The sequence below is a fragment of the Musa acuminata genome, chromosome BXJ3-4 (genome assembly GCF_036884655.1).
Source record: "Musa acuminata AAA Group cultivar baxijiao chromosome BXJ3-4, Cavendish_Baxijiao_AAA, whole genome shotgun sequence".
Classification (NCBI taxonomy): Eukaryota; Viridiplantae; Streptophyta; class Magnoliopsida; order Zingiberales; family Musaceae; genus Musa; species Musa acuminata.
Genome location: NC_088352.1, coordinates 33,476,100 through 33,495,751, shown reverse-complemented (window position 1 = coordinate 33,495,751; position 19,652 = coordinate 33,476,100). Strand labels below are relative to the sequence as shown.

The window sequence follows — 19,652 nt, the reverse complement described above, 5'->3', positions numbered from 1 at the left end:
ACTGTAATACTTTTCCTAAAAAAATTAGAGTATTCGATACATTATTTTTTGTTTGACCCCAAAAAAACAGGACATTGGATATTAGGGCTTAATTTTTTTGATCAAATTTTTTATCATAGTTATCCATCTATTTAGAAAATTAAATGTTAGCAACCATTGTAGGGGTTCATCATGATTTGTTGAAAATAAAAAAAAATATAGAAATTTTTTTTATAAACAATTCAGATTTTGAATAAATAAAAAAATCAAAACAACTATCTAAAATAGAAAACTAATAAGAGTGTCCATTTGGGTCTAATTTAAAATGAAAATTTTAGAGTATTTGGACCCGTCTTTATAGGCAATACATTTTTTTGGTTTAACCACAAAAATAATATATTAAAAATTAGGGCTTAATATTTTTGGACCAAATTTTTACCAAAGATTGTCAATATATTTAGAAGCTCAAATATTAAAAAATACTACATGGATCCAAAATATTTAATAGGAAATGAAAAACACATAAGAAATAAAAAAAATCATAAGCTCTTCAGATTATGAATAAATAAAAAAAATCAAAAAAGATATTTAAATTATTAAAAATATTACAGATATCCATCATAATATTTTTTGTGCATTTGTACCGATCATAATATGCGATACACTATTTTTTTTGTTTGACCGCAAATATAGTGTATTGGGTATCAGGACTTAATTTTTATGAACCAAATTTTAATCAGAGGTTATCCATCTATTTAGAAGCTAAGATGTGAAAAAAATATTGCGTAGATCTGTCATGGTTTGGGGGAAATGAAAAAACAATGAGAAAATAGGAAACTCGCACACTATTCAAATACTGAATAAATAAAAAATATCAAAAAAATCCTATAAACTAGAAAAAAAGATGATAGATGTCCATTTAGGCCCAATTCAAAACTTTCTCGAAAATTTTCGAATATATATATATATATATATATATATATCTTTTAGTTTGATCTCGAAAAAAATGTATTGTATACCGAGAGTTGAATTTTTTAGACTAAATTTTTATCAAACGTTGTCCATATATTTAGAAGCTTAAATATTAAAAAAAATATTATATGGATCAATCATATTTGGATGGAAATAAAATATATATATATATATATATATATATATATATATAGGAAAAGCATAAATTATTTAGATTCTAAATAAATAAAAATGATGAAAAAATCTCTAAATTAGTCGTTGTATATTATATATTATTTTTTAATTTGATCACAGAAATACTATATCATATACTAGGAGTTGACATTTTTAGACCAAATTTTTACCATAAGTTGTTCATCTATTTAGAAGGTCAAATGTCAAAAAATATTATATGGATCCATCATGTTTTGGTGAAAATAAAAAATATAAATAAAAAAAATTCTTCAAAATAGGGCATCAGTGAAAGATGTCCATCTAGATCCAATTCAAGGTTTTTAGAAAAATTTCAGAGCATTTTAATGAGTTATATGCAATACATTATTTTTGGTTTGGCCTCAAAATTAATGTTTCAGATATTAGGGCTTAATATTTTCATACCAAATTTTTACCATAGATTGTCTATATATTTAGAAATTCAAATATTTAAAAAAATATTGCATGGATCCAATATATTTTGGTGAAAATGAAATAACTTGGTGAAAATAAAAAAATCACAAACTATTCAGTTTTTGAATAAATAAAATATAAAAAAAAATTGTAAATTAGCAGAAAGATATAGATATTCATCTGGGTGCAATGCATTCCTTTCTTGAAAATTTTAGAGCATTTGAACCGGTCTTTGTGATATATTCTTTCTTGAAAATTATTTTTTATTTAATTTTTAGGCTAAATTTTTACCATAGGTTATCAATCTATTTAGAAGCTAAAATATAAAAAATATTACAAAAAATAAGAAAATTGCATACTATTCAATTTTAAATAAATAAATAAATATCTATATTAAAAAAATGATAGATGTCCAACTAGGTCAAATTCAAAGCTTTATTGAAAATTTCAAATCATTTATACGAATCCTTGTATACAATACACTTTTTTGGTTTGACTTTAAAAATTATGTATCGTATATTAGAAGTTCTTTTTTTTGACTAAATTTTTATAATAGATTATCCATCTATATAGAAGTTAAAACTATTGAATCTCAGATTTTGATGATGAAACTAATTGATAAGTGTTTATGATTTAATATGTGTTTTGAGTGATGCAGGATGCTTCGATCAGGGAGAGACAATTAAAGTAGGAAGAATCATGTTGGGCTGGAGGAAAATGTGTCAGAAGATTGGACGTCGGGCTGGAGGATCGGTCGATGTATCGACAGAAGGCTTCGGACCATGGATTCGGGCATCGGGCCAAGAAGAGCGGATATTGCGCCAAGTATATCGGAGTTACGAGGTCAACTGGCCGATTGGACAATAGGCCGCAAGAGAGGACGATGCATCGAAGAATTGGATAGAGCGTCGATGGACCAATAATATGTCGGACGACATGATTCATGCTTAGTAATAATTGTCTAGATCGAAGTATATTTTTTATGTGTATAGGGATTAACTACGATAGCAAGACATAAAGTAAAATGAAGTCCCGGAGTCAAGAATGCGATTTCATTGGGAGTTCGAGCGTTCGTCGGAAGTCCGGACGTTCGTCGAAAGTTCTACTAGAACCAACCGAGAAGTCCAGGAGCTTGCTAAAGAAGCTTGTCAGAACTCACTAAAGATCGTCGTGAAGTCTAGGAGCTTGCCGGGAGTCCGCCGAAACATTGCTGAGAGATCATCAGAAGTTTGCCGGAAGAAATCAGACTTATCTTGCTTAGAATATGTCTTATGAATCATAGCTAGCACATAGAGTTGAGATTGGGAGGTAATTTCATCAACTATATTAGGGGCCAGTTAGGCCCGAAGTTGGGTTGGTTTGGGTCGGACTCAAGGCCCAACCAAGGTGTTGAAAGCTTGGCCGGTGGTGGCATCGCTTGGGGAACATCACCCCAGGAAATCTGGGCGGTGGTACCGCCCCTGTTCAACGGTGGTACCGCCTAGTACCAGATCCTATGGCGATAGTACCGCCCAGGAACGACAATGGTATTGTCAATGCCTAGGAAACCTGGGATGAGACCTTTTTAGGCTCCAAGTTTGAATCAACTTGAAGCCTATAAATACCCCTCTCATCTCTAGTTAACATATATAAGCACAGAGAATTTAAAGAGGAAAAAACTCTATTGTAATCTCTTATGAGAATCCTCCTCCTCTAGGTGTTAGAATAGTTTGAGAGGGGAGTGAGTGCTTGTAAAGGTTGTCTCCCAAACATAGTAAAAGGAGAAGAGAGGTGTAAGAAGGAGGTTGATCTTTGCCTATTAAAGGAAGATTGATAGTGGATGCCGGTAGCCTCAACAGAAGAGGAATTGGAGGAGTGGGTGTAGGTCACGACGATCGAACCACTATAAATCGATTTATATTTCTGTTTTACCATTTATCTTAACTGCAAACTGCCTTCCTTGCTTTACATTAACTACACTTCCGTATGCTTTCAATTTAAAGATCTTTCCGAAATGGTTTTTTTGTCGAAATCAGATTTTATCGTACAAAAGTTTTTCTAACCGACGTAATTTTTACTGCTGCACTAATTCACCCCCCCCTTTCTTAGTACCGACTCGTTCCTAACAAAAACATATGGAGAAAATATAAAGCAAATAGGAAAATAATAAGGTTGGAAATTTCGAAGTATTTGAACCGATCCTTATATGTGATATATTATTTTTGGTTTGCTCATCTATTTAGAAGCTTAAATATTAAAAAATATTACATGGATCCAACATATTAAAGGAGAAATAAAAAAACTTAGAGAAAATAGAAAAATCACAAACTGTTCAGATTTGAATAAATCAGAAAAATATCAAAAAGATTGTCTAAATTAGAAGAAAATAATAGATATCCATGTGGATCCATCTCAAAGCTTTCATAAGAAAATTAGAATATTTGAACTAGTCTTTTTAGTTTGACAACAAAAAGAATATTTTGTATACAAGAAGTTGACTATTTTAGATCAAAATTTTCCCATAGGTTATCCATCTATTTAGAAGCTTAAATATTAAAAAAATTACAAGGATTCATCATGTTTGGTGGAATAAAAAAGAGCAAAATTAAGAAAATGATTAACTATTCAGATTTAGAATAAATCAGAAAAGTATAAAAAAATCTCTAAAATTGAAAATAGTCATGGATATCTGTCTAGATCCAATTCAAATCTTTTATAAAAAAATTGAAGTATTTGGACTAGTTTTTATTTTTTGTTTGACTCACCATAAAACAGTGTATAGAATATCATGACTTAATATTTTTGGACAAAATTTTTACTATAAGTGATTCATCTATTTAGAAGCTTAAATATTAAAAATATCTTGTATGGATTCAACATATTTTGGTGAAAATAAAAACAGAGAAACATATAAAAATCATAAAATTTTAGATTATAAATAAATCATAAAAATATAAAAAAGTTTCTCTAAATAAAAAAAAGAAGATAGATTTCCAATGCAATGGTTTCTTAAAAATTAGAACATTTGGACAGGTTCTTATATGCAAGATTTGGATGTAGTTATATTGTTTTTGGGCCCTATTGAAAATAGCTTCGAAAATTGTCAAATTAAACTCAAAATTTCTAGAAATAAAAGGCCTTATATCACAAAATGACTTGACTTCTCATTATTGTTAAAAATATTTTTAACGAGTCTTTTATGATAGATTTAGTTTGTGAATGAGTTGAATTTTTACAAGTTCAACTAAATTTGATAAATCAATGAATCAATTTGTAATATTTGTACTTATTAATTAGTTCGAAAGCAATTATGAAAGTTTGGTTGAAAAATAATAAGTTTTGGATATGATTATACTGTTCTTTTGGTTTATTACAAAAAATAATAAAATGGAGTCCAAAACTTGTCAAAGTAACTTCAGGAAACTTTGAATGTATGGTTACAAAAAGCATTGAAAACTTTTCTTAGCGATATCAAATTTTCTTTTTATGAACAATAAACTCTATATCGACAAAGTATAAAATCACAACACCACAACCATCCAAATCAACACAAGACGAGACCATCAATCAACTTGCCAATACAGCTTCGGCATAAGAATGGATGGTGTCGAGAAACGCCAATTGCAGGTGCGAGTAGAGGACGACAGCAAACACGAAAGCTTCCCACCTCCAGACACAGTGAACAACAACAGCCACCTCTAAAGTTGACTGATACCATCTCTAGTGCTACGAACGACACAGAAAACTTCAACTCACACGTAGCGTCCCATACATCATCAGAAATACAGAAATGATGATGGCCACACCACTTTCTAACAAGCTTGACTTTTCTTATACCTTATGAGTAAAAACCAGCAATGGTGGATCCACTTCTAATAGAGGAATCAGTTGACCAAATTATTGTGGAGATACACGGAGCAAAGCCCGAGAAATAGTCAGTAAAAAACTTCATATTGAGAAAATTTATCAATCAGGCTTTTCTCTTGCCTTTGGAACTAAGCTTCTCATTTTAACGAAAGCAAAACAGCAAAAACACAGACTAGTGCAAGACTGGAAAAAATCTGGAGCTTTCATCGTCGAATAGGCAAATCTATGGAGTGGAGAAACTAAACTGTATGCCTGTTTTTCCATGGTCATGCTGGAACTGTTTCAATATATAACAGTAGTTAATCTGTAAACAAAAAACACATATTGTTAGAGCACAGAAAAATTTAGAGACTGTTTTGCATGAAATTTAAAAAGAGATGAACCTCCATTCGAAAGAATCTGGTGGGGAAAATTATGCCAAACCCAGCAGAACTCCTAAACATCTCCAAGAACCTCTTGACTGAGAAATTCTTGAACTCATCGTCCGTTAATTTTACAAGATTTCCAGCATTGATGAACACATGGCCATGCACTCCAGACTCTCTGAACACCTTTAGAGGTAGATCAAATGAAAGGTCGGCAAAGGCAGTAACTGCAAAATCACCTCCAGTTACATCCCTGCCTGGAGACGTAATGCTGCCTGAGGCATCCCTTTCAGAAGAGGTAGTAGCTTCATCTTCACCACGTTTGGGTGGAATCACTCTTCGCAAGTCAGATGGTCCTAATCCTCTTAACTTAAACCCCAACAACGAAGTAGGCCCTCCCAAGTTGCAAACAGGTGAAGATTGACCACCCATGTAGAATCGTTCAGATAATGGTGTTGTCGAGTTCATAAATCCACTTCCCCATGGCAGTATAGCACCTGCTGCAACTCCAAAGTTGACAGCAGCATGGTAAAATCCCAGGGGGAAAGCTCCTCTAAGATCAAACTCCTGTTACAAGAAAAAAGAAGCAGAGAACAATGAGAAATGTATACATTTCATTGACCAGGAACATTTATTTGAACAAGAAAAATATTCATATGCCATTGACCAGGAACATGCCTGATTTTGTTCTCTAAAATGCATATTCCAACAGTTATCCTACTAAGATATCTAAAAAACACAACTTTAACCACTAATTAATACCAAAAAGTCAGTGAACAGTCCTGTGAGAGGACAAATCATCCCAACAGTCCTCACCCATTAGCTCCTAGACCTCTGCCAACCACAACATGAAATAAGAATATCTAAACCTTGACCAGTAAACTGTTCCCACATTGTATAGCATGGCTCCATCGTAAGGTAATCACATCATGACTCCAAGCCAGCTCTGAACCCATCTTCTAATCAAATGATTTTTATATTGTAATAGTACATCTCCATCTTTACATAATCTCTAGTTAGTTTTGATATGAATTATCACAAATTCACCTGATGACATCCTATAAACACATTAAAGAAGAGCTTGCATTTTTCCATTCTTTTTTATCTCACAGGAAGTAAATACGACAGTGACTTTTGTATTCCCTAGTAAAGAGTTTACACAAATAATTAAAGTTAAAAACTCTTAAATGCTTTCATGCTCTGTGAATTTTCTTTAGTAGCTAAAAACAACATATGTCAAAAACAAAAAAGTTTTTATGCAGGCATTATCCATTCGTCACAACCTCATAATTAATGTCCTTCAAATTTACTTATGAACCTTCTTGTGAATTATTACAAGAATTTATTTCAACATCAGCTACTAATTTACTTAAATCTTCTGTACCTATCTTTCTCCAGCTTCAATAAGAAATGAAATATTGAAATTCAATCATAGATTATTCTTGCCAGTTGTTTTTCCAATGTGATGGTTCAGTAAAATGCATCAAGATTTCATATATTAAAATTGCCATCTTCTACACCACTTATCACCTCCAATGGGAGTGAACACCAATATATTATCCCCCAAACCTTGCAGGGGGCAAAACTCCAAGAGGTGTAAAACTCTGATGAGATAAAATTTGACACAGTTTATGTCTGCCTCCTAGTATAACCATATAAAGCATAATGAACATCCCTTCCATTGTAAAATTCTTATAAACTAAAATAATCATTTGGCTCTTCTATCACCAGAGAGTCGAGGCAGATGAGAAAGGACAACAATAAACTTTAATATCAACAGTTTTACCTTAAATTAATAGATCTTTTACTCAGAACAGCAAAATTAGTATATCACATTACAATTTCAACCATCAGCAAAACTAAATACCATATAAGTTATCATTAAAACTCCATAACTTGATCCAACTTCTATGTTACAAGAACAGGAGAGAAGATTTGCAATTATACCTGCCTAATAAATCGCAAGATCCTACTATCTGGTCCAAGACCACCAACTTGAGAAGTTGATAGGAAAGCAAATCCACGTGTTGGCCTCAGATGTGAATCTCTATGATCAACCCTGAACGTGTATTTTACTGAGGAGAGAAGACTATGTCCCAACTGTCTCCGTATTGATTTGGATGACACACGTGATGGATCGGATAAGTTTCGCCATGTAAGATTGTAAGTCAGGTCATGATTTCTAGTTGATATCAAACCAAAAGAAAGTCCCAATAGCCGTTCCTTGTATGATGAAAACTTCAACCAATCATGAGAGAGCAATGAAACTCGAGCCATAAGAGGAGTTGATATTGCTTTGAATCTGGGTAAGGACACTCCAGCACTTATCTCGGATGTTTGATCAAAACCATAAGCCCCAGAAGCATCCAAAATATCACCATAGCCAAACAAGTTTTTGAGCTTCAGTGATCCTTCAAGTGACCAAGATCTAGCCTGCAAAAGTCACAACTATGAAATGCATGAACAGAATTCCAATCCCAAAAGATTAGTTATCTCACAAAAAATGCATCAAGCCATCCATCAAGCTAATAAAGTGTTTTCAGAATCACAATCATTACCCCATTTCAAGAACCTGACCTTTGATATCATCAGTCAAATGTTATGCAAAATTGCAAATAATTCAAACAGATGACTAAAAGACACATATATGGAAATAATTAAAAAAGAGAAGATAGATGCAGATGTAATATTACCATGAAAACCATAAAAAGGACATTTTTCAATTGTTTCCACATTAAATACATCTACTTTTTGCTAAGTTAACCATTCTACAGGAAATGCCTTTATTATATGGACTACTAGCACATAAACAGAGCATCATATATATTTTTTAAAGTTTGGTCCTACATGCTTAAAAAATATTATATGCAAAGATGTATAGAAGATTACAAAGAAGGGAATTTTTCAAAACTGTCTCCATATTGACCTTAAGAGGTAGCTACTGGAAAAACAAAATGCTAATGTTGAGCCATAAAAAGGGGATAGAACATCAGAACAAGTAGTAAAGAAATTTGCAATGTAAGAATTTTTATTTTCCATTTCCAATTAGTTACCCTATAAATCTTGAAGCACAGAAGAGCTGCTTTCTAGAGCCATCATTACCCTTTATATGGTCTCTGGTTTCTTGTAAGTTGTATCTAAGCTTACCACTTGGAAATGGTACTTTTCCATATCAATTAGGGCTACTTGTGTTCCTCCAAAGACCTCCAAAGGGCAAAAGATTGGGTTAAGGTCCATTTTAGCCCGTATGATTTTGGTCATGGACCACTTAAGCCATTATGGTTTATTCGTGTCTAAAATAACCCTTATATTTTTAAAAATATAGCATATAAGCCCCTTCCGTCAAATCTGAGTTAACAAACGTTATAATTTGTTTACGTGACATACTGACTCCCAATAAACTATTAATATAATGACACATGTAATTTAAGTTAAAAAAAATGAAACCACCGTCAATGGCGGGAGAAGGCATCGTCGTGGAAGCAACCACCAGCAACAACACCGAGTCGCTACTGCTTAGTAGGGCGTCATACGCACGTAGCCTCTTCCGCATTGATGATGAGCTCAAGAGCTTCCGGTCCTACCTAAGGTAGATGTGCATCGACCAATCCAACGCTAGGCACACAGTAGTCTCTTGGTCCCTCTTCCTCTCTTGAGCGTCTTCGTCCCCACCACCTCTCATTTCATCCTCTCTTGCGCCCCACCTGTCGTGCTTATGATGTGGTGGTCCAACCCTCCCTCACTTCCGCCTCTAGTCCAACCCTTCATCATTACGACCTCCGTCACTTCCTCTTCCTTAACAAGATGGACCTTAGCCATTTTTTAAACTTAAATTACATATGTCATTATATTAATGGTTTATTATGAGTCAGCATACCATGTAAGCAGAATCTAACGTCTGTTAACTCAAACTTGATGGGAGGGGCTTATATGCTATGTTTTTTAAAATGTACGGGTTATCTTAGACACAAGTGATCCATGGCCAAAACCACAAGGGCTAAAATGGACCTTAACCCCACAAGATTCCTACATCAGACTTGAGCAACGTAATACATGACAAAGGCAAGGATCAATAGGAGGAAAGTGCCACATTTACTATCATTTTTCATATATTTCCATCATTCCTTTTAACTGATACTTAAGAAACTTTCCAAGATCCTTTTGAGTCTATTTAGTGTTGAAGAGTCCTCATGTTTAGACACATTACTTTTCTGTTAGGACCTATAAAAGTCTCTTTTTGTATGACTTGTAGGATGGCAAGATATGTCACTGGATGTAAATGCAGAAAGCATTGTTCAAGACAGTTTTTTTATTATTGCAAGAAAGCAGTTTAGTATTTCTTCTCTATCTCGCTTTAGAAAAAGAATTCTTTGTGTTATTACTGCAATAATCTTCTTTCTCTATCTTTATTTAGAGGCACCCCTCTCCCTCAAAGAAGAGAAGCTTCCAGTAGGAGACAGTTCACACTCTTTCCCTTGCTTGTTTATTACTGCAGATTGGGTTGTGTCCTATCCTGATCCTCTTCCCCATCTCCTCTCCTTTTTCACTGTTAGCTGGCTCAGATACATCAGCCGAGAAAACAGGGTAGTGTTCTGCACTTTTCCCCTTCGCCTTTTCTTATTGTTCGCCACAACAAAAACTTTTTCCCACATTTTTGTTTTATTTCTCTTAATTTTCTTTCGAGGGATTATAAAGGGGAACAAAAGGAAGGATTCAGGAGTGTCAATCTAATCCAATCCCAGCCATATCAGAATCAACCAATTTTAATACTTCAATTCATGTAGTCCCAAGTCTCACACACTTTGAACTATAACTAGCATGCCAATAGAAGTACAAATAATATATATATGTTACCCTCACTTAATGATATGAATTGTGATGTCTATGCTTCATAAATATGATAAATGATATGCTTATGTTTTCGGCTTCTAAAGTTGAAGTATATATTTTTCAAAGATATCAATCTCAGTGTTCTACGAAATATTGGTTGAGCATGCATAAGCATTAATATTTACGTTAAGCATAATACAATAAGCTAAAGTGTGCTAGTGGACTTAAATATGAGGTTAAGTTATGGTAATAAGCATGCATATAGTGACTAGAAGTTACAGTGGAATTTTAATCGACCTTAAGTGAATCTCAAGACTTGAATGAGTTTGACCATAACTAATGTAAAGAAGTTTGAGTTTTAAACATTATGTATGTAGAGGATCATAAGCTATTTAGGCATGGATGGAGTGTAAAAAATTAAATAGAGATGCAAATCAAAGATGAGGGTTATACTAAATGTTGAGATACATAAGTGAGATTGAAAGATGAGTTTAGATCAAAAATGTCATATTTGTCAAACCAAATTAAACTTAATGAAAGTTGCTGTAACATTAGAATTATATTATATAAAAAAAAAAACTTGAAATGAGACCTAATGGTATTGAACCCTAGACCTCAAGACAACCTCTTAAACACCTCTACCTTAATTTGGCCTCATCCTTTTTACCAACATGATAACCCACGACCCTTTGTCTTCTTCTTTAGCCATTCTTTTCAGTTGCTTTTAAGTAACCTAGACTTCGAATTTATCTTTGATTTTTGGATATATTTTGGATGATCTCTTATGATTCTAAAGCCTCTGGTATGACCTTAATCTGAGATCGGTGAATAGAGTTGTGATTGTTCCAATCTGAGGTACTCAGAATCCCTTGTTATTTGAGTTCTCTTTGAGCTGAATTAAGCCCCTTAAGGATATGATTATGCTCTTAGTTTTTTGATATGTTTTAAAATATTTCCTTAGGGTTCTGTAAGATTTGGAATTGATTGAATATCATCTCTGTACACCAACATATGAGGTTTATAAGTTCAAACAGTTCCAACCCAGTTTCAGCAGAACATAATAGATGTTGGTAGTTGAATTAGGAGGGTAATTTAGCCTCCAAATAATTCTATGTTGAGCTGAAATTTGGTGTACTTAGTTTTATATGTCTTCTAGTTTTTTACAAAATTTCAAGATAATTCAAGATCGTTGATCAACTAAAATAGTGGAGTAAAATTTCTTCATAGTGTTGTGTGATGGTTTGGTTGATGCTAGCTAATTCATTTGATTATAGAGTGAATTGTTAAAAAATTTGGTGGTGGAATCTAGATAAATTTTCAGGTTAAATATAGTTATTTTCTGAGAGATTTTATCAAACATTTTCTATGGATTATTGTAATGAATTATTATAAATCAGCAATTCAAGAAATACGATTCTTAAGTAAAGCATCTCATGACCCTATGCTCACAATTTGATAGGTGTATCACTCACTAGCACACACGATCATTAAGGAACGTGGTCTTTCATTGGCATTGTCATTTTTGAGTTCACTCAAGGATGTATAAGTTTAATTCACTGCAAAATAGTGGTTGTATAAATTATCGTATGCATAAGGTATTTTGGAAAACATGTTTCGACTGATATGATCATCATGAGCTAGTCATGAGCTAAATGTGAATGTGTGTATTTTGTAAACATAAAAATATATAAATTATTATAAAAAATATCTTGTATGCATGTATATATGATGGCATGCAATGTGAGAGTACACGTGTTTTCTATGACATGTGGTGTAGAAGTACACGTATGTATTATGACGTGAGATATGAGAGTGCACGTATGTATTATAACATGTAGTATGGGAGTACACGTATATATTACGACCAAGGATTGACTTACCGAATCGTACCGCCCGGTACGGGCGGTACGTACCGGTCCGATAGGTGACCGGTACGCGGACCGCCCGCTACCGGGCGGTACACCCAAAAAACCTAATATCGGGCGGTAACGGTCGAAATTTCGACCGTTACCGCCCGGTACCACTCGGTAACGGTCGAAATCGACCGTTACCACACTGTAGCAGTGCTACAGTGCTCCAACGGTCAAATTGACCGTTGGAGCCCTTTCTCCTCCTATTTAAACCAATCTTCTCTCCCCTATTTCATTATACTCTCTTAAACTCTCTCTCAAATTTTTCTTTTCTCTCCAGAGGAACCAGATATTGATCCCATTGACCAGATATTGATCCCATTGACCTCCAATTCTACAACGAAGATTCAGAGCCAATGTTAGATTGGGTTGAAGCAGTAGAGAACCAAGAGGATCCTCTACTTGATGAGGCGGGAGATCCTCAGCGTCCTTCGCGTTTTATCACCGAGGCAATAGAAGAAGAAGAAGAAGCACAACCCCAACAGGTGGAAAATCCCCCTCGATTACAATATGGTATGAGTCAAACTGCTCGAGGAACTACCAATACCCAACGGTCACACTCGTCCGCCCAACGTGCAAAGGCAAAGGGGAAGGCAGTAGCATCAGTTGCATCGTTGGAAAGAATCGAGTCGGGCGACGAGACACCTTCACAATCACATTCTCTTTCTCGCTCGGTCCAGAGACATGATAGCAACACGGACAGCAGTGCCTCGACAGATGATGGCGGTGATGCTGGGCAGTCGTTGGTCTCGTCTACACAACTTGAGGGTGGTGAATGGACTGAGGAGCAATATTTTACACATGCCACTCAAGATTCAGATCATGGAACTCGACAAGGTACTGGTCAAGTTTATGCGCGGAAGGGGAAGGGGAAGGGGAAGGGGAAGGGGAAGGCAGTGGATGAATATGAACAAATGCGACAGAGCATACATGATATAGACACAGAAAGAGACTCATCGTATTCACAGCAATCGTATTATGGAGAATCATATGGGCAACAACAGTATGGTGATAGTTGGTCATCCTTCTCTGAGCAACAGCATGATACAGAACAACATCAATATATGCCTCAAGAGCTGCCTCGAACAAATATGATTCATGACGATCAATCTACGATTAGCACCACATTGATGCATCAATGGCATACGGTGTATCAATACACTATGTCATGGGATCGATTTCATGATTGGGTCCAACAAACGTATCATATTGATATGTATCGGATCGAGGACCCTGATCCACCACCCGTGGAGGCCCGTCGTTCATTTTGGTGGTAGAATTAACAATCAGGTATATCTAGATATATGATTATTTAATTCATTTGAATTTTAGAGTTTATATTGTAACAAAATAGTCTAACAATTCAACTAATTTTTCTGTAGATATTTCAATCTATAACGAGCTGAAATACGAACCTCGAACAAGACTACCTCAAAGCCCGAAAAAAATATGTGATGCTATTCTTACCTAATTTACATTGATTTTGCCAAACTTATACTATTACTATATTTATTTGTAACTTGAAAACCTTATCCTAACTTTTTTTTTTATTTTCAGGTTTTTTCGGAGGGTTAAATCGGTGAAATCGGGTGTACCGCTCGGTACACCCGTACCGTACCGTACCGAGCGTGGGTCGAAACGCCGGTACGGTACGGTACGGCGAACCTTGATTACGACGATGTGCAATGTGAGAGCACGCGTATATGTTATGATATGGGGCGTAGAAGTATGAATTTGCTATGCGTACTGCATGTGCATATAAGCATTTTGAATTATTAACGTAGAAATTTATCTCTTTATTTTGAATATGCTATGTTGTATAGTTATGCTTGCTAAAGAAATCATAAGTTGCGGGGTTTACTGTTAAATGTCTTATGCCAATGGTTTTAAAATGTTTGTATATGATACATGTTCACCTGAATAAAGCTATAAAAGATTATAATTATTAAGTGATTACTCACCATAGACCCTATTTTGCAGATAAGAATACTAGATAAGAATACTAGTACCTCACCCAAGTGATTGGGTAGGATAGTCAGTACATGCAAGCCCATGCCAGCGCAAATATGGATAATAGCTTATGGGCATTTTGTGTATATAAATTTGGACATATCATGTTTGTGTTTTCTTTTGAGTTAGATGTTATAATTATATACATGTGTCAAAAATATTGTGTACAAGGGGAAACCTTGTCAATTTTGTTTAGCAAGTTAGCATGTTTTAATTTTAAGATTGCTTACTTTTCGTTGTATTCTTATCGATAGTAGTAATGAAATTTGAAATATAGCATCCTACTTTAGTCATGCATGTAGGGTATGGATGAAACTAGGAATAGAGTGTTACAATCCAACCCATTAAACCTCAAGCAGTTTGTAGTTAAAAAATATCAATTTAAAATTGGTCCTATGTATTCCAAACTTTTAGTTGATTTCATTAACTGTCTTAGTTGCTAGCCTCAAAAGTCATAAAAGAGCTATAAATGTTTACTAACTAGAGAGATGTCAAGACAAACATTTGGAAGTGCATGTAATTCCTTTTTGTTTAAAGTGCATCAAAAATAGATTTAGGAGTGGTAAAAATAAAGAATAAGACAAATAGCCTAAGTTTATCTTCATAAAGTCACATACACAGCTCTCGAGAAGTAAGAATAAGTGGATGGATATCTGTCAACATCTTGATTTTCTATATATATCCCACCATAACTTCAAAAGTAATAGATATATCCTTGTCAGAACTTCTACTGCATCATAGTTCACTGGGTTTGTATTAAACCTAAGTAAAGTTATAGGAAAAATAGTAGTGGCTCAAAAATATTGTTTTCCTCCATCTCCTCCCTCCTTTGTTTCCTTATCCCTTCATGAAAATCCTAAATCCTATGTATAACCCTTCTCTCCCTCTCCTCCAACCCCTCCCTTTGGCTCCTAATCTTAAGCCCAAGCTGAACCTAATCTTCTATTTCTCCAACACCTCCTCAAGTCCCCTATTTCTCCCCCCCAAACTGATCAGTATAGGGTTTGGGCTCGACGACAAGTCGAACCTTCACTGATCGGATTTGCAACTTCTCGAAGGAGTTACGCATTTTTTATGCAAACAACACAATTTCGAAAGGGAATTATAAACAACTTTGTTGCTATAAATAAAACACCTAAAACAAGGATTCAAGGCAAAGGACTCATGAATGGTAGGTGCTTGCCTTCTCGTACGACAAGCACGAACAAATCACGGCAAAACGCTCATCAGTTCTCCCTTTCTTTCCTCCTTTCTCAACCATCTGCACCTTTGCTAGGGGCTGCAAAAGGGCTATTCTTTGTTAAGGTTGTTGCTACGTCTTTGGATGTTGAGGACGAAGATGAAGCATTAGTTCTACGATGATTCTTAGTTGTGAAAAATTCTACCATAGGCTAAACAGACTATCTCTCGACATAACTGTCAAGACCTTAGAATGATAGAGGTTTAGGAAAACGTTGAGGCCTCTGACTTGCTAGAAGGGTCGAAGACGAGGGCTTGCACTGGTTGGCAACTCGGAACAAGGATCTCAACGGCCTGATTATGGGTAGCAACGCCTCTTCTGCTTTCTCCTCTAGTTCTCTCAACTAAAGCAGGCTCTAGACCGGTTGGACTTTGAGGGATCTTATTGGAACACCTTGACGAAGGATCGTAGAAAGGATCTCTCTTGGCGATAGAATTATGGTGTTGTAGGTGGCCAACGAAGGAAGAAGGCTTGTTTCTCTCGTGATTTGGCTTCTCACGGAGAAGGGTTTCTTTCATTTCTTGAGAAGGCAACAATCTCTTCATATAGGTATCAATTACCTAAAGTCCTGAGGAGATCAGGTGATGAGATAACTCCTAGGCACTCAAGGAGTTGCGGGTGTCTCCTACCTGTGCAACATTGTTCTTGGTTTTGCTAGAAATTGAGTCCTTCTTGGACTAGGACTTGGCCAAGTTGTGTGGTGATGTGGGCCTAACTTGGAAAAGTCACCTCTAGCTTCAACAACGGAGATTGGATGTGACTTGAACGAGTTGCATCTTGCTTCAACAATGAGGATTTGACTAGACTTGAACTCGACAAGATCATCTTGAATCACAAACGCCAACAACCCTTAGGTAACCCGTAACACTAGAGCTAATTAGTAATTTATCCCCTCTTCTTCTTTCCCTTCTAACTCTCTTTCCTAGTTTTCTTAATTGTCATCTAGAAGTAACCCTAATTTCTCTCGTTCCTCCTCGCATTCTTTGTCCCCCTAAAACAAGTCAGTACCAATTTTACTAAGGCATTCTTTATATAGGATCAACCAAGGATATTTTTGCAATAATGGCACATTCAATAACATATTTGGAACACACTAACTCGTAACGAGTCTTAGTTTCCCACCCAACTTAATTCTTGGGTTTATCCCTTTTAGGTAGAATCCATCTCGTGTCATTCTGAGAAATACTTGAAAGGGGGGTTTTGCTCAATTTGACCCCTCATAGTAGATTTCCAACAATCTAAAGAAGGTAGCTTATCTCAAGAACAAATTTGCAATCTTCAAGGCAAACACACACACAACAGATATATGCATACATATAAAATATATTTAAAGGATCTACCGTTATTTTCTAAGGGAATGTATGTATAAACAACTTTACCTCAGGTTGAGGTTGTCACATCAGAGTTAGGCAGTTTCCATATTGAGAAAATCTTGATGTATTGTCTTCGGATTACTTTTCTTGTTTGTAGTTTTCCACTAGAATTGTCAACACTAGTTTTCAGTAATCCAAAATAACCATTAAAAATGTGAGGATAAAGCTTTAAGCTTTATGCAGTAAGAAGTTTATGATGATTAAAACATACTACAAATCAGGAAGTGCCATAATATGTCCACAATCTGCTAAAGGTAAGTTAAGAATCCCTAGAATAAGAAAATATTGTTCCAATGCTGCTTGGTGATATTCAAATAAGATACGAAGGGGTGTTAGTAGTTTGTGAAGAAATATAATGTCTTTTAGCCACTATCATTTGAGGTGAATTTCAAATATCATGTCCTCTATTCTTAGGTTCAAACTAATGCTCTTTTCATCCCTACGCATTATGATCTGTCCTATCACAATACTACATTAGTTAAAAATTTTCAAATACCAGCATCTTTTCAATGGATTCATCAGACTCTATAAAGTGGGTAAAAATACTTTTCTTTTCTGTTTGCAGTCTTATCACAATGACTTGTAGTTGTCCAAATTATTGGCTATTGTAAACTGTCAGGATGAAGCAACAGCATGATTCTTGTCATCTATCTTCAAAATCCCTTCAATACTTGCTGAAGCCCTAATGTATAATTTTGTTTGTAACAGAGAAGAATTGCAAATCAAAGTTACAAAAGATAATATATATCCAAGCGATCTAGTAATATAAAGGAGTTAAGAGATTGGAAAGGACAAATAAGATAAACAAAAAAAATTAAATCGAGGATCTCACCTCCGGCTTCGAATACACCCCAAAATCACCCGTGAGCGGATTCTTGGCCTCGACAATATCGATGACGACATTAGCAGTGCCAGGGAGCTCGGAGGGGCCGGAATCGAGCGTAATGTTGACGGAATCGAAAATATCCAACTGCCGGAGGCGCGTGTTGGCGAGGCCGGCAGCCTGGAGAAGCTCCTGCATTGAAGAGGCTGTGCGGAAGGCGTCAAGGACCTCGGATTCGATAAGGGCGTCCTTAGTCTTAGTGTTGCCCCGGATGATGACATCGTGGACGCGGAGGCGGACGGGACCTCCAGAGAGGCGTCGGAGAAGGCGATCGAGATTCTTCCTCTCGGAGGAGGGGGTTACGTTTTCCTCCGCCTCCTCATCGCCGTCTTCTTCGTCGTCCTCGTCGATCTCGTCCTCGTCCTCGTCTTCGTCCTCTTCCCCTTCCCGACCTAGGCCATTGGTGGTATCCTCAGGCACTGCTTTTCCGTCGTCCTTGTCCTTTACTCCTCCGGGCTTAGGGTTGGTGCCGCCTTCGGAGTCGGAAGGGATCGCCATGAGAGGGGGGAAGAAAGAGAGAAGGCTACGGTCTAGGCCCAGTGAAGTCGGAGCGACCGAGAGAGAGATCCGTTTGCATTAGGAGGACTTGTTTCTGTGCCTTTTTGTTTCTGAAAACGAAGATACAGAATACGTTTCTGAAAACGTATTTGGTACTAAAATTGTTTTGTTACTGTGTTTTAAGATTTTATTTTTAGTAAAATATACTTAATCGATCGCTTTATTGTATTCATAATCTTAATTAGAACATCTATCCGTAGACTTGATTCGATCCGCTACTTGGGATAATTGGGCTTTTCAATATCGGCTGTCATTGCTTAAATCCAACTCTCCATCGAGAGAGAGAGAGAGAGAAAGAAAGGATGTGATGGAAAAAAGAGAATATATGATGCATGACTACTCACAAGTATATCATATCATGGTGTGTCAATTCTAAGTAGGAAAAAGATTGAGGTTATGTTTGAAAATATAATTATATTTTTAATATAAAATTTGAGAAAAAAAGTTTGACTGAATGAATAGTTACATAATGTTTTTGAGGATTCGATGAGTGATAAATAATTTTTAACATAAGTATTGTTGGATAAAATTATATTAAATATTATATGATAAAATTTTCCTTCTAATATTTTTAATATTTATTTAAAAAATATATAATTTATTTAAATTAATATGTTAATAAATAAAATAAATATGTAATCTTATAAAAATTTTGTATGATCCAAATATGTAATAAATAAATAAATAAATATAATTACACAAATAAATATAAAATAATATTTTGAAATAAATAAATAAATAAATAATTTATATTTATAAGAGAAGGGACAACAAAAAAAAATTAAGAGAAGGGATGAAGAAATAAGGATTAGGATTTCTATTTATATGATAATAATCTTGTTATTTTAGATAGTATCATGGGATGGATACTTTAGAAATTTAAAAAAAAATATTAGCATCTCACAACTATTGAAATGCTAAATCTATCCTAATGTAACATCAGCATTTAAATATTTTCAATGCAACATCCAAGCCAAATACAATTTTTAAAAAATATCAAATATTAATTTATATTTAAAATATATATTAGTCCTTAATGCACATTTCAAATGTATTTCCAAATACACTTCATTATATATT

General features: G+C 35.0%; 1 protein-coding gene across 1 annotated transcript; it reads right to left on the bottom strand.

The window, feature by feature from the left end:
• Nucleotides 1-5,345: 5,345 nt before the first annotated feature.
• On the bottom strand, nucleotides 5,346-18,590 carry LOC103982028 (uncharacterized). Its single transcript, XM_009398820.3, has 4 exons — nucleotides 17,964-18,590; nucleotides 7,716-8,201; nucleotides 5,787-6,335; nucleotides 5,346-5,707 (listed from the first exon to the last, which is right to left on the bottom strand). Exons 1-4 carry the CDS (start codon nucleotides 18,510-18,512, stop codon nucleotides 5,627-5,629), a joined length of 1,665 nt encoding a protein of 554 aa, XP_009397095.2. The 5' UTR covers nucleotides 18,513-18,590; the 3' UTR covers nucleotides 5,346-5,626.
• Nucleotides 18,591-19,652: the final 1,062 nt, after the last annotated feature.